The sequence below is a fragment of the Ornithorhynchus anatinus genome, chromosome 3, assembly GCF_004115215.2.
Source record: "Ornithorhynchus anatinus isolate Pmale09 chromosome 3, mOrnAna1.pri.v4, whole genome shotgun sequence".
In the NCBI taxonomy this organism is placed as follows: domain Eukaryota; kingdom Metazoa; phylum Chordata; class Mammalia; order Monotremata; family Ornithorhynchidae; genus Ornithorhynchus; species Ornithorhynchus anatinus.
In genome coordinates, this window is record NC_041730.1 from 62,244,520 (window position 1) to 62,259,937 (window position 15,418).

Sequence of the window (15,418 nt, forward strand, 5' to 3'; positions counted from 1 at the left end):
TGATGTGCTTACAATCACAATTCCCCTCTTCCCACCTCCATGCTCTTATTCAGGCAGTTCATCCTCCATGGAATCCCTTTTCCTCCATCAGATCACATCAATCACCCTCTTCAAAATTCACCCTCCATGAAACCTTCCCAGGGTAATCCCACCTGATTGCAGTCACTCTAGTTATCCTCCCTGTACATGTTCATGAATATGTAGGTCTACTTCCGTCATTGTGTCTCTTCCTCAGAAATGTATCTCCCTTGGGTGGAGGGAACAGCTGGATGCTCTTCCTCCAGTACTCTTCCCACACCATCCGCCATGCTCCGTACAGAGAGGGAGCTCAGGGGATACTGCTTTGTCTTTGGCTTCCCTCTGGATTGTAAACTCCTCACTGAACAGGAGTAAATTCCCAGACAGTTGAAATCAACCTCGAAAGCCCAGGTGCAATCAGGGTGTGCCAAGTGAGTGATGAATGATGGTGGTGGTGGTGATGATGAGGATGATGATGAATTAGGAGTCAAAAGAAAAAGGAAACCAAAGTACCTAAAACTAGCTCCTTGCCTCATTTCTATTTCATGCTGGACAGAACCTTAACCCTGACTTTTCCACAATACACTAGGACTACTTGGGAATTTGGAAACATCATCATCAACATCATCATGATAATAGTACAAATAGTACTTGCTAAGTTTGTGCTAGGTGCCAATCACTGCACTAAGCACTGGTCAGATACAAGACAATCAGGGTGGATAGAGGAAGGGAAGTGACTTGCCCAGGGTCACACAGACAAGTGGCAGAGCTGGGATTAGAACCCAGTTCATCAGATTCCCAGACCGATGCTGCTTCCACTAGGCCACACCGCTGCTCTTCTCCAGAATTCCTTTGCAACTTCAGTTACCGAGATGTAAGAGATCAGACCCTTCATATCATTCGATCCAAAGAACACAAGTAATCTGATTGCCACAAACACATCGAGTTCCACCCCCTGCCTCCTCCACAGTCACCATCATCATCATCAATGGCATTTCTCAAGCACTAAATGTGTGCAGAGCACTGTACTAAGAGCATCGGAGAGTACGATACAGCAGAGTTGGTTTGATACTTTCCCTGCCCACAACAAGTTTACAGTTTAGAAGGGGTGAACAAACACTAACACAAAACTTAAACCGCAATGCGAAGTATCATGAAAAGATGACCAACAGAGAGTTGAAAGGAGAAGCTGTGGTAATACATCTTTTACGCTGCCATCTGATGCTCAGCGGATATGCTACCTGATATCTTATAGGCCATGGATATGTAGGCCAGTGTTTATTTTCATGGCTGGATTACAAGGATGGGGGAGGGTGGACAGAGGAGCGGAAGAAGAGTAACTTCTCCGTGCTCTCACCCCTGCCTAAAGGACACAAGCCCGCACCTTTGGGATGAGTGAAGGTTCAGTGTCCTCCTTGACCGGGGCTAAGCTCCAACATTGGGTTACAGATCACCGCGTTCACTGCTGTCAACTTGGGAGCAAGCGTCACAGTGAAGGGCTTTTCTGGTCTCTCCTGAAATCATTAGCTTAATCCATCCCTCCGAAGGCTCCAATTCATTATCATCAGTGTCTTCCTCTGGGCCTTCCAGAGTTGGACCGAGGACAGAAAGTGCAGAATGCCAGCCGGCCACCTGGCAACCTGCTTCTCTGAGGAGAAGCCTCGGGGTGCCCAAGGAGGATGGATCATTCTGTTTCTCTCTCCTTTAACTCTTTTAAAAACAGCTGGGCTCCAGGGCTTCCAAGGCCAGATGGAGATTAATATGCGTGGGAACAGGAAAACTGGTAGGGACTTTAGGGCTACCTACAAGAAAGCTTTTTTATATTTGTTAAGTTCTTATTATATGCCAGGCACTGTACTAAGCCCTGGGGTAGGTAACAAGGTTGTCAGGTTGGACAAGGTTCCTGTCCCGCATGGGCTCACAGTCCTAATCCCCATTTTACCGATGAGGTAACCGAGGCGCGGAGAAATGAAGTGACTTGCCCAAAGGCACACAGCAAGCAAGTGGCAGAGCTGGAATTAGAACCCAGGTCCCCTGACTCCCAGATCTGTGCTCTGGGACAACTGGAGAGGGGACTCCGAACAGGGCGGTCATAAAAAGAAGAGGTCTCAGTCTTCTGGCGAAGCAGCGGGAGGCCAAGCCTCAACTCCAAGGGCTACGTGTCCAAATCCCTGCTCCGCCACTCACTCACTGTGTGCCCCGAGCTAGTTGTTTCACGTCTCCTCGAGCTCCAGAAGCAGGATGGGGAGGATTGGTGACAGTCAGGGTGCTACTAAAAGTGGCATCCTATCCCCTTTGGATCGAAGAGACGCAGCGCAAGGAGGGAGAAAAGGCCTTTCCTCCAAATCATGTTCCGTCCTCTTACTGTAAGGTACAATGTTCAGTGCACAGTAAGTGCTCAATAAATCCCAGATTGATTGATCGATTGATTCCTTCCTTCAAGCCTGTACTAAAAATCACTTGCTCCACAAAGCCTTCCCGAACTGACTCCTCCCCCCTCCCCATATGAATGGCCACTCCAATTGCTCCAGTTATCCCTTGACACTTAACCAGCAAATATATTTCTGTCGATTGCGTTCTCGTGAATCTTTTTCTATGGTTACACACGCTTGATATTGGAAGTTCTAGTGGCGTTTGACTCATCTCTCCTTAGTCTGTAAATAACTCCAGGACAAGGTGCTGTGTTGTCTCCCTTCCTCAAAGACCACAGAGCCTGAAACATTGATCTTCTCCCAGTGGATCCTAGAAATATTCCGTCATCTCGTTGGCCGACCTCCGGTAAAGAGAAGGATTTTTCTCCCCAGCGTGTAGTTCAGTGTTCTGCACCCAGTAAGCGCTCAACAAATACCATCGATGGGTTTAATCCTGTTGCTGCTGTTGCCACTATGACCACTGGCTCTGCTGATGAGGAATCAGGAGGCTCCCTCCGCCTTGGACCGGGAACCTCATTTTGTAGGAGCGGGTCTGTACCTGATCTGACTGTATCGTCTCTACCCCAGGGCTTAGCTCAGTTCTCGGCAGCGTGGCTTAGTGGAAAGAGCACCAGCTTGGAAGTCAGAGGTCGTGGGTTCTAATCCCGGCTCCGCCTCTGGTCGGCTGACTTCGGGCAAGTCACGTAACTTCTCTGTGCCTCAGTTACCTCATCTCTAAAATGAGGATTAAAACTGTGAGGCCCAAGTGGGACAACCTGATTACCCTGATCTACCCCAGCGCTTAGAACGGTGCTGGGCACATAGTAAGTGCTTAACAAATGCCACCATTATTAGTAGTAGTAAGCACGTACCATTCATTCAATCGTATCTGTCGAGCACTTACTGTGCGCAAAGCATTGTATTAAACACTTAGCACTGTACCTAAGTGCTTATCACTTTACTAACCACTTACAGGTACCACAGTGATCATTATTATTATTGTTACCAGGTTCTGCAGGCCCCCCCACTTGCTCATTAGGGGGCATCCCCTCCACTGCCCCCCGCCCCCCTCAACAGTGAGCAGCTCCCATCTCTAGGGACGTCCATGGGGTTGAAGCAGCGTGGTCTAGTGGATAGAGCACAGGCCTGGGAGACAAAGGGACCCGAGTTCTAATCCCGGCTCTGCCACTTGTCTGCTGTGTGACCTTGGACAAGTCACTTAACTTCTTTGTGCCTCAGCTACCTCATCTGTAAAATGGGGATTTTTGACTGTGAGCCCCATATGGGATATGGACTGTATCCAACCTGATTACCTTGTATCTACCCCAGCGCTTAGCACATAGAAAGCACTTAACAAATACCATAAAGAAAAGAAAAAGCTACCCATCGGGACCCTGCAGTCCCTCCTCTTCGCTCATTACTATTACTGTTACCAGGTTCTATACACGCCCTACGCAGTTGCCCAAAAGAGGATGCCCTCCACGGCCCCCCTCCCCACCCCGGTGAGGGGAAAGCAGCACCCACCTCTGGGGACGTCCATGGGGTTGAAGCTGCCCATGAGATCCCTGCAGTACTGCCGATCGCCCTCCTCTTTGCTCAGCCAGTTGTTGCAGGCGAAATAGTAGCGGAGGTGAGGCCGGTTCATGTCCGTCACCACCACTCTGTCCAGGAACCAGCTGGCGTTCAGTCCGGTGCTGTCGTGCTCAATCCTGCCGCCCCAAAGAATCACAAAAGACAACCATCTGCACCCGCCTGGGCCAACGTGAGGGTCCGGGCACCCCTTTCTCGTCATCATCATCATCATTCCTCCCACAGCGTTTTTAGGTTGTGAGTTCCTGCGGGTCAGGGACCCTGTCTGAACTCTTTATTTCAATCTGGCGAGCACTCTTAATTGGTCCCATGAAAATAGAGTGTTAAGCAAGAGAGTTCCAACCAATGTAAGATTTCCAATAGAATCCCAAAACTTGACCAGAGCAAAATAAGTAAACCTAGTTCTGTCTGAAAACATGTTTTCCCTCTACATTTTGGCTATCACATTGTTAAGGAACTGGGAAGCACCCTCCTGGGAATACGAGCCTGTTCGGACCCAGGACGATGCAGTGCCAGAAGGGATGGCTTGTGCATACATGTTTTCTGCCTATGCATGAGGCGTTGGACACGGTGAACATTACAGTTGATCTATCAGTGGTATTTATTGAGCGCTTTCTATGTGCAGAGCACTTTTCTAAGTGCTTGGGGGAGTACTCTCCAGGAGAATTAGCAGACACATTCCTTCCCCATTATGAGCTTACAGTCTAGAGAGGGAAACAGACATTCATATGAATGTCGAGTGTTACAATGCTGGGTTTGGTGAGAATGAGGCCTGTGCTTTAGGAGAACTGGGTGGTTATTTAAAATCATCAGACAACACAATAAATATAGATAATTGATCAAATACTGCTAATATTTACCAATAATAAAATATTTTAAATAAAATATGAATGTGAGTACACACATTTATGTTTATGCTAGGTATCTGTTAAGCCCTCACTATGTGCCAGGCACTGTACTAAGTGCTGGGGTAGATACAAGATAATCAGGTTGGACACATTCCATGTCCCACATGGGGAGCACAGCCTTAATCCCCACTTTACAGATGAGGTAACTGAGGCACAGGGAACTTTAGTGACTTGCCCACAGTCACACATTTGACAAGTGGCAGAGACGGGAGTAGAACCCAGCTATTCTGTCTCCCAGGCCCATGCTCTCTCCACCTAGGCCACACTGCTTCTCAAGTGTTTATTTCCAAGTGTTTGTTATCTTTCACCTCCTACTCAGCAAAAAGCAGCACCTTGGGTTTATAGGTATCCTAGAGAGCTGTCATTATCCTACTTAAATGCATCTGCCCTGATTTATGTCAAAAAGAGCTTCCCTTATCTAAATACAAAATTGAAAGGGGCATTAGTCATTCTATTCACTTCAGTCAAAATACTTAAAAGGTTGAGAAGAGGAAATTAAGCTGCTTCAGTAAACTCTCAGTAAGCAGTGTTATCTCCAAGTGGAATGGAGCTGTGAGAAATAGCATCATTAAAATGAAAGAATGCTAAATGAAAGAGTAAGTGCTCAAAGGAGAGTCTAATCGCGGGACTGTGACTACATTATCTTTTAACTTTCTCCAGCATTTAATATGTGCTTTGTATAAAGAAATATTATCCCGCAACAAGTAATAATCAAATAGCAATCATTTATGCAAGGGGAAGTGCACAGTGAAGGGATCAAGTGCCATGGTGCCATTTGGGTTAAGAGTTTTCGTGATTTATGAGACCCGAAGACATCAACTGAGAGGCCCAGCTCCTACACAGTTATCAGAAAGACACCTCTTACTGCCCGCTGTTGAATTTGTACCCAGAGGATTCCCAGAAGGGCAAGACTCTGCCTCTCATCCTGACACCACCGGGCTAATGACACACCGCGACCTCCACAAATCGGACATGTATGTACTCGTTGAGACCTCGGGATATCTTTAATGAGCAGCAGAAGAACTTAAACACTGCAGAACCACCTCAGTAATCTGCTCTCACTTCTCATTACCTTGATCTGAGACCCAGATTCCTCAGACTAGAAGGGACCCCCAGAGATCAAGCTATTCTTTATCCACGGGCGGGACTCAACTGAAGCCACGTCAAGCAGATACGGGTTTGTCAAGTTCTCCTGGGAAAGGAGAAGCAGAGATGGCTAGCGGAATGAGCACGGTCCTGGGAGTCATAGGAGCTGGGTTCTAATAGCTCCTCCACTGGCCTGCTGTGTGACCTTGGGCAAGTCATTTCACTTCCTCTATGCCTCAGTTACTTCAGCTGTAAAATGGGGATTAAGACCGTGAGCCCTGAGTGGGACAGAAATTGTGTCCAACCCGAATATCTTGGATCTATCCCAGTGCCTAGCATAGTGCCTGGCACATAGTAATCGCTTAACAAATGCCATTGAAAAAGGTGACTCTACAATGGCCTTTGATGATGATGGCATTTGTTAAATGCTTGCTTTGTGCCAAGCACCGCACTATGCATTGAGATAGGTACAACATAAACTGTTGGGAACTTATCCTTACCTGAGCCTGTGCACCGGAATAGAAGAGGGATAAGACCAAAAGGACGGAGTCACTGGTTACCGTTACTACACCTCCCAATCAAAAGTATTTATTGAGCACTTAGTCTGTGCAGACCACTATACAAAGAGCATGGGAGAATTCAATACAACAGCAGCAGGGAAGCAGTGACGCCTAATAGGAAGCAGCATGGTTTAGTGGATAGAGCATGGGCCTAGGAGTCAGAAAGACGTGGGTACTAATCCTGGCTCTGTCACTTGTCTGCTGTATGACCTCGGGCAAGTCCCTTAACTTTTATTTTCCTCAGTTACCTCATCTGTAAAATGGGAATTAAGACATGCGGGACATGTATCATGTTCAACCTGATTATCTTGCATCTGCTCCAGCACTTAATTCAGTGCCTGGCACATAGTAAGCACTTAACAAATACCATTTTAAAAAAATAGAGTTGGTAGGCACATGCTCTGCTGTCAAGGAGCTTACAGGCAAGAGAAATCCCAGCAGCGTCTCACCTGATCTTGTAGATGGGTCCTACATTGTTGGTTTTTACCCGAAACACATCCGTGTTACATCTCTCAAAGGCAGATTCGCTCCTGAAATATGTGGGAGCCAGAGGCATGTTAGCACCACAATCATTCTAGAACAGAAGCCCCCTTCCTCATTGTCATTCACCAAAACTCTCTCTTTGGACCCTCCTTCTTCCTCCCGACCCAGTCCTGAGAAGAGCTGTGAGGTTCCCGTTGTACAAGAATTCTATTTCGCTCAGTATCAGGGGGAATGGAGGTTGCCAATTTGAGGTCTTTTTTCAAAATGTCATTAGCCTTCTTTTGTCTTGGCAGGACTGACAGCTTCTTCTCAGGATGCCCACGTTCACATCTGTGTAATGGATACCCCAAGAGAGTGCAGTTCTTGGGAGTATCACCTCCAACACACAGCTGAGTCATTCCACCGAAAAGGAAGCAGAGTCCTCATGGTACGGACTGGGGAGGAACTAGGGAAGTGAAGGAAGCACACTGCAGTTTTGTCATTTTGCAAATGTCGTGGAGAGACAAGGAAAGATAGTCAAGGGGTTCAGCAGCGAACAATGTTCCCATCCGTGAAGACTCGGGTTGGCAAATCTTCTCCTCTTGGTCTTATAGGTACCCAAGCAAATCCTCCCAAATGTGCCTAGTTTTGCCCAGATCTGAAATTCTGAACCTTAAGGCAATGCATTCCTCTTGTGCAGCATTTCCTTCATTAGAGTCTAAGTTCCCTGAGGGCAGGGGCCATTGCTCTCAATTGCGCTCTCCCAAGGTATTTGTGCAGTGCCCTGCACACAGTAGATGCTTAATAAATGCTGTTGAGTGACTTGTCCCAATTCTCTGTGAAAAGCTTAGAAACCCAGTCCAGAGCCTCCCCGTAGATGGAGCCTATGACAAGTGTCATCCCCGTCTTCTACTTAGTCTGGGCCCTGCCACCAAGATTAGAAGACCACCCGTAGCCACGACTCTAAGTAGCATCACTCAGGTGGCTAAGGGAGCATTGACTTCTGCCCATTCCAGGGGAGGTCCTCGTTTCCTGAGGTAGCCAGCCTTCTCAGCCTAAGAAACCATCCTGGTTACCTATAGGCCACCCCCCCCCAACCTCCTCTGCCCCTCCCCAACTCCCCCAAAGATGAGTATCCATCCTGTGTCCCAGATCAGGCATCAAGTAACGGCCAGCAACCGTCCCATACTCCTGGAGAAAAAAAACCCAAAAAACTTTAGACTACTAACATCAACATACTCTGTATACCTTCATCTCGTCTATCTCTCCGCCAACCCCTCCATGGCCTGGAACTCCCTCCCCTTTCATAAATGACAGACCACCACTCCCTCCCACCCCTTTAAAGCTTTATTAAAAGTCCATCTCCTCCAAGAAGCCTTCCCCAACTCAGCCCTCATTTCTCTATTCCTTCTCCCTTCTGCGTCGTCCTTGCTCTTGGATGTATACTGTTTGTTCACCCCACCCTCAGACCCAGAGCACTTACGTATATATTCCTAATTTATTTCAATGTCTGTCTCCCCCCCTGGATTGTAAGCTCCTTTGTGGATAGGAACTGTGCCTACTAACTCTGTTATACTGTACTCTCCCAAGCGCTTAGTATAGTGTTCTGCACACAGAAAACGCTCAATAAATATGATTGATTGATTTTTATATGTGACATTAGGGAGGAATGTTGGAGGAAGAGCCTCCTTCCTCCCAAGCCTTCCTACCACAGGCAGGTTGAGCCAAAACAGAAGGTTATGGGTAGTTTTTCTGGCCCGTTTCTCTTTCAATTCACAAGCCCGGCACTCATTAACCTTTATAACGCTGCTGGGTGATTTGAAAGTTCCAGAGCCATCCCTCCTACACGGGGTTCGAAGCATTACATTTTTCATGCTCTGTTCCGCCTGACACTAATTTTTCCCCAGTGGTCAGAAAACAAGCAGGTGCCTGCTCAGTGTGAGCAATCTTGCTTCCTCCTACAATCATTTGGGTTCCCCTGGTTTTGCCTTACTTCCTATTTGCCCTTAGATGGTTGGGATTTTTCCGATTGATTCTTCCCCATCTCTCCACCTCCACATTAATTCTGCCATTTTTTCACTAGGCCAGATTCCCCTGGTGTGTTCTCCACCCTACGCAACAGCATAAGACTTCCACAACATAAGTGACATCAATAGTGGATCAGTCCATCCAATCCAATATCCTTCCCCCAGTAAAGGCAATGAAGGATGCTTGGGTGAACAGCTTTATGATACCTACAGGAAGAGGCCACAGCTAATAGGTCTGGACTACTTCCACTCATTCTTACCATGAGCATCTGGTTTAACAGCTCTGCCACTTGTCAGCTGTGTGACTGTGGGCAAGTCACTTCACTTCTCTGTGCCTCAGTTCCCTCATCTGTAAAATGGGGATTAAGACTGTGAGCCTCATGTGGGGCAACCTGATGACCCTGTATCCACCCCAGCGCTTAGAACAGTGCTCTGCACATAGTAAACGCTTAACAAATACCAACATTATTGTTATTATTATTATTATTATTAACAGGAAGTCTACAGACAGACTAATCATGTAAGTCAAGAGCAGAGAATCCTTGCATCTTCATGTGAGTGACAGTTTAGGACTCATCCAGATGAGTGATCCATGTTCAGTTAAGCGATCAAGCTATATTTATTGAGCACCTATTGTGGGCAGAAAGCACAGTGCTAAGCGTGGGGGGAGAGGGGGTTATGTGATCCCTGCCCTCAAATAATTTTAAGTGCAGCAAGGGAGGCAGGCACAAATTAATTTAGAGAAAGAAGAAAGAGAAAAAACCAGTAAATGCCAAGCACTGTTCTAAGCACTGGGGCAGATACAAAGTAATCAGATTGGACACAGTCCCTGTCCCACAGTGCTCACATGTGGAGTTCACAGTCTCCAACCCCATTTTATAGATGAGGTAACTGAAGCACAGAGAAGTGAAGTGACTTGCCCAAGGTCACTCAGCAGATAAGTGGCAGAGGTGGGATTAGAACCCAGGCCTTGGTGACTCCCGGATCCGTGCTCTATCTACCCATGCTGTTTCCCATGCCGTTTGCTCCAGTGGCCTTGGTTCCACCCCTCTGGAAACTGGGGGCCTGGATTCAGACTGAAAATGCTAATGTTGTTTCCCAGTGTCCACTTCCCCTCCAGCAAAGAGTTGAGATGTTGCAGAGGAAGAATCTGCCTCACTGTTTCAGAGAAGCAGCGTGGCCTAGTGGAAAGACCACTGGCCTGGGAGTCAGAGGATCTGGCTCCTAATCCCGGCTCTGCCACTTGTCTGCTGTGTGACCTTGGGCAAGTTATTTCACTTCCCTCTACCTCAGTTTCCTCATCTGTAAAATGGGGGTTAAATCCTACTAGACTGTGAGCCCCACGTGGGACAGGGACTGGGTTCAAAACCAATAACCTTGTATCTACCACAGTGCTTGGCACATAGTAAGCACTGAAAAAATACCTTAATTATTAATTACCATTACTGTTGTTTTCTAGCACTAAAAAAAGGCTAAGAAATGAGAGCAAGAAAGGCAAAGGACAGCAGAGTTTCAGATGAATGAGAAGCAGCGAGGCCTAGATAATAGAGCCTGGGCCTGGGAATCAGAAGGAACTGGGTTCTAATCCTAAATTTTTGGGTGAGTACAATACATTCGAGTTGGGAGACGTGATCCCTGCCCTTAATGAACTTAAGCTGGGGAGACAGACTTTGAAATCAGCGACAGTAAATTCCTGCTACGGGAAGCCACGAAGTACATGGATGTGTACGTAACTGCTTTAGGGATTGGGGGTCAAGCGACTTTCTCTTCTGAGAAAGCCCAGGACAAGGTCCAGAGTGTGGTGAGAAATTATTAATCAATTTAATTATTAATTAAAAGGACTTCCAGTCCTGGGTATAGAGAAAGGACTACAGAGAGAAAAGATGAGAGGAAGCAGTCTTAAAATCCATGTGCCTGACCACAAATAGTCTTTCTGGCTACTGGGGCCGGGCCACACCTCAGCATCTCCCTCCAGGAAAGATGGTGTGAGAACCTCATCGCTCTGTTCCAGCTGCTTCACAGACTCTTCAGCTACTGACTCGAGACCGACTTAGCGCACTGAACGTGGCTAATGGAAACTCTTTGGCTGCGGCTCGCCGGAAAAGCCAGGGCCAGAAAATAAAAATGTTCCGGCAGGCTGCCTGTGTTAATACATTCCCAAACCCCACCGAGACCCTAAAACCAACAAGCTGTCGGGGAAGAAAGGTTCTCATTTCTGCCTGCAGAGATGGGAGCGGCAGGAGAATTTACAAGCTTAGAATCTGCAGGCAATTCCCAACTCCCCGGTGCGGGTCACTATGGTGTCTAACCGCTCAGGCAGAAAAATGATTGGACTCTAAACTCTGCAGTGTGGCCTAGTGGAAAGAGCATGGGCCTGGGAGTCAGAGGACCTGGGTTCTAAACCTGGCTCCACCACTAGTCAGGTACTTCACTAAGTGCTGGGGGAGATTACCATTACTATTACGGTATCTGATAACTGTGTGCCAAACACTGTTTTAAGCACTGGGGTGGATACAGGTTTATCAGTTTGGACAGTTATCAGTCTGGCTTGCAGTTTCAATCCCCATGTTGTAAATGAGATAACTAAGACACAGAGAAGTTAAGTGACTTGCCCAAAGTCATACAGCAGAACCATCAATGGCTAACCACCCACCTCTGCATCAGACAGAAATTCCTTACCATTGGCTTTAAAGCACTCAATAGCTCTGCCCATTCTATCTCACCTCACTGATCTACTACAGTCCAGTCTGCATGCTCCGCTCCTCTAGAGCCAGCTTACTCACTGTGCCCCGATTTTATCTTGCCGCCAACCCCTTTCCCACATCCTCCCCCTGGCCTGGAACTCCCTCCATATCCACCAGACCACCAATCTCTCCAGCTTCAAAACATTATTAAGGTGTCACACATCTCCTCCAAGAGGCCTTCTCAGTTTAAGCCCTCTTTTGCCCACTCACTCCCCCTTCTGCATCAGTCTCTGCACTTGGATCAGTCTCTGGACATGAAATATTCACCCTACCCCCAACTCCACATCACTTGCGTACATAGCTTTGAATTATTTATTTTAAATTCCTTATTCGATCGTATTAACGTCTGTCTCCCGCTTTAGACTGCATGCTTGTTATGGGCAGGGGATGTGTCTGCTAATTCTGTTGTATTGTACTCTGCCAAGCACTTAGTACAATGCTCAGTAAATATTATTGTTTGATTTACTGATTGATTGTTAAGAAGGAAGGCCACCCTGCTCTTATCCCTGCACCACTGACCCCGCAGCAAGTGGAGTGGGAAGGGATTGGAGACGATCTTGCACTGGGGTTGTCCTTCCCCTGAGCTTTGGGCCTTTCACTGACGCCAATGACCTTAATAAAGGAGTCCATTGGGTTCCATCCACCTCAGTCCTGCCCCTCCTTTGTCCAGACTGGTTTCAGAGCTTCTGAAATTCCCCCTTGGGTCAGCTCAGGGGCAAAGCACTGGGCCTACCTAATCCATCTTGCAGCCACCCTGACCCCAGGTCCTGGGAGACTGCATCAGGAAAGGAGTTGGCCAGGGATTTGGATCCACTCAGTGGACTGGGATTTCCAGACTAAGCCTGAACACTCAGCTCTTCCCTGACTCAATCAATCCTTTGATTGACTGTAGACTCTAAACTCATTATAGGCAGGGAATGTGACTGCTAATTCTGTTGCATTATATCCTCCCAAGTGCTCAGTACAGTGCTTTCCACATGGTAAGCACTCAGTAAATACCTCTGGTTGATTGTTGATTAATCAGTGATAATATTCACAAAGAAAGCAAAGAGGGGCCTTGGCCCCAGCTCAGGCCTTTTGCTCCCACTGGACTAATTGTCCAGCTCAGAACTAGCTACGCAGGGCCTGGACAGAGGCAGGTGTCTCAAAGCCCCAGAATCCCTGGAGGGAAGGAGGCACAAAGCCCAGTGATCATGTTGTTCCCAGCCCCACCCATATCCAAGCACTTTTCATTAATGGCCAGTAAGGTTTGCCAGAGGGGCCCAAATCCCTCCCGTCCAGTTCTGTTCTGGCTGAAATCTCTCTTCACCTGGTACCTGGACATAGCAGGGAGAGCACAGGACTGGGAGTCAGAGGGACCTGGGTTCTAAACCCAGCTCCATCACTTGTCTGCTATATGACCTTGGGCAAGTCACTAAACTTCTCTGTGCCTCAGTTCCCTCTCTGTAAAATGGGGATTAAGACTGTGAGCCCTATGTGGGACAAGGACTATGTCCAACCCAATTATCTCAAATCTACCCCTGGGCTTAGAAGAATACCTGGCATATAGTAAGTGCTTAACAAATACTACAATTATTATGCCTGTGAGATCCAGAGGAACTCTGGGCTCAAACCCCCAAAATCATCATGTGGACCTCATGGTAGATCTCCAGCTGAGCCGCCCAGCTGTCACTCAGCCATGGATTGTTCTCTAAATTCTTTTCTTTCTCTTTATGGTATTTGTTAAGTGCTTACTATGTGTCAAATACTGTTCTAAGCACCAGGATAAGTAAACTTTAATTAAGTTGGACACAGTCCCTGTCCCACATGGGGCTCACGGTCTAAGTAGGAGGGGCTACAGATATTGAATCCCCATTTTACAGTTGAGAAAACTGAGGCTCAAGAGAAACGATTTGCCCAAAGTCACACATCAGACAAGTGGCAGAGACAAGATTAGAACCCAGGTCCCCTGCCACCCAGGCCCAGGCTCTTTCCGCCAGGCCATACTGCTTCTCTAAATCATCGTTGTCTTCCAGTCTTTTGGGTACCTTCTCTGGTCACACCTTAGCAGTGAGGAGATGGGGAGTAGTGATTGTGTGCCTGCTCCAAAATAGCGTGGAGAAGGCCATTCTCATCAGAGCCTGGAATTGCCTCCAGGATGGTGCCAGCAGGGCCCTGAGAAAGTCAGGAAAGAGTAGAACGGTTTGAAATCGGTTGTCCCTTCTTCGCAGCTGAGAAGTCACTTGTGCTCCAATCAATCGATTAGTCAATCGGTGGTATTTACTGAGATCTTATTATGTGCAGAGCACGGTACTAAGCACTTGGGAGAGTATAATACAACAGAATTAGCAGACACATTCCCTGCCCACAACAAGTTTACAGTTTAAAGGGGGAGACAAGACATTGATATGAATGAATACATTATAATATATAATTCAAAGATATAAGTACGGTGGGGTTAGGGATGGAGCAAATATCAAATGTCCAAAGGTCACAGATCCAAGTGCAGAGATTGACGCAGATGGGAGCTCGAGCCCAAATCAAGTCCAATAACGGTCTCTGTCCCACATGGGACAGTCTAAGTGGGAGGGAGAAGAAGTATTGAATCCCTACTTTGCAGGTGAAGAAACTAAGAAAACAGAGAAATTACGTGACTTGCCCAGAGTCAGATGGCAGTCAAGTGGTGGAGTGGGAGTATAGCCCAGGTCCTCTGAATCTCAGGCTTATGTTCTTCCCAGGCTTCTTCTCTAGGCAATCATTTCTACTCTGATGCTCAGTGCTTGCAACAGTACTTTCAGCAGGCCGACACTGCCAGAAAGTTGAGAATGGTATTTTAAAGCTCTAAGAAAAAATTTGTTTTCAATCAAAATATGAGTCCACAGCATCTCTCTGACCCCTCAGAGAGCATCTGTCAGTGGTAGCAGGATGTAGAACAAGAAAAATCGTCCATAATAACAGGTCTTATCTAAGATGTTCCAGAGAAACTTCCTTTCTGGAAAAAAAATGCTCATAAACCCAGATTCCCCGGCTCCCTCCTGGTCCTGTAGTCAGTTTTGCAATTGTCATTATCTTGGTAAATGTCATTAGGCTTTTTCTTTTAGACCAAGGCCAGAAAGAGGTCCTTCAAGATCGGGTAGTAAGATTTGCCAACTCAAAACTGCAGCATGTGAAGAGAAAAAGCACACAAAGTATCCCATCGTAAAATCCTATTGGCATTACAAGCCTCCCACATCACTTACCTGGCTTCCCCTCAGAAGAGGCTGTGCCCCCATCTTAACCCCAAGCCACAGTAATTGCTAAACCACTCGGTACAAAACATGAATGTCGATCCAGTTTATCAGGACTGTGAATAGAAACCGAGGCCCATGTTAATTCTGGGAACTAGAGGGGACTGTTTCTGGAAAACCAGCCCCAGAGCATCAGAGGGACCGTATCTGTACCTGGGTTTGATCTGAGATAAAGCTTAAAGAGAATCAAAGTTCGTGATTTCAGTCACAGTGGTTCGGTTAGCCGGCCCTAGACTGGACGAATGAACAGATGTCTTCAATCATCTTTCATCTCTGCCAGATGCTTACAGGAAGGTGACGCCTTACGGGAGGAAGCAGAAAACAAGCAAAGGGGGGTGTTATTTAC

At 47.1% G+C, this 15,418-nt stretch overlaps 1 protein-coding gene across 1 annotated transcript in view; it reads right to left on the bottom strand.

Moving 5' to 3' along the window:
* LOXHD1 (lipoxygenase homology PLAT domains 1) overlaps window positions 1-15,418 on the bottom strand; it is a 247,851-nt gene that overhangs the window by 207,050 nt on the left and 25,383 nt on the right. Inside the window, exons 3-4 of the mRNA XM_029059328.1 lie at window positions 7,023-7,103; window positions 3,954-4,138 (exon numbers count right to left, since the gene is read on the bottom strand). Of these exons, the coding sequence (XP_028915161.1) occupies window positions 3,954-4,138; window positions 7,023-7,103 (266 nt within the window). The remainder of the gene's footprint in view (window positions 1-3,953; window positions 4,139-7,022; window positions 7,104-15,418) is intronic.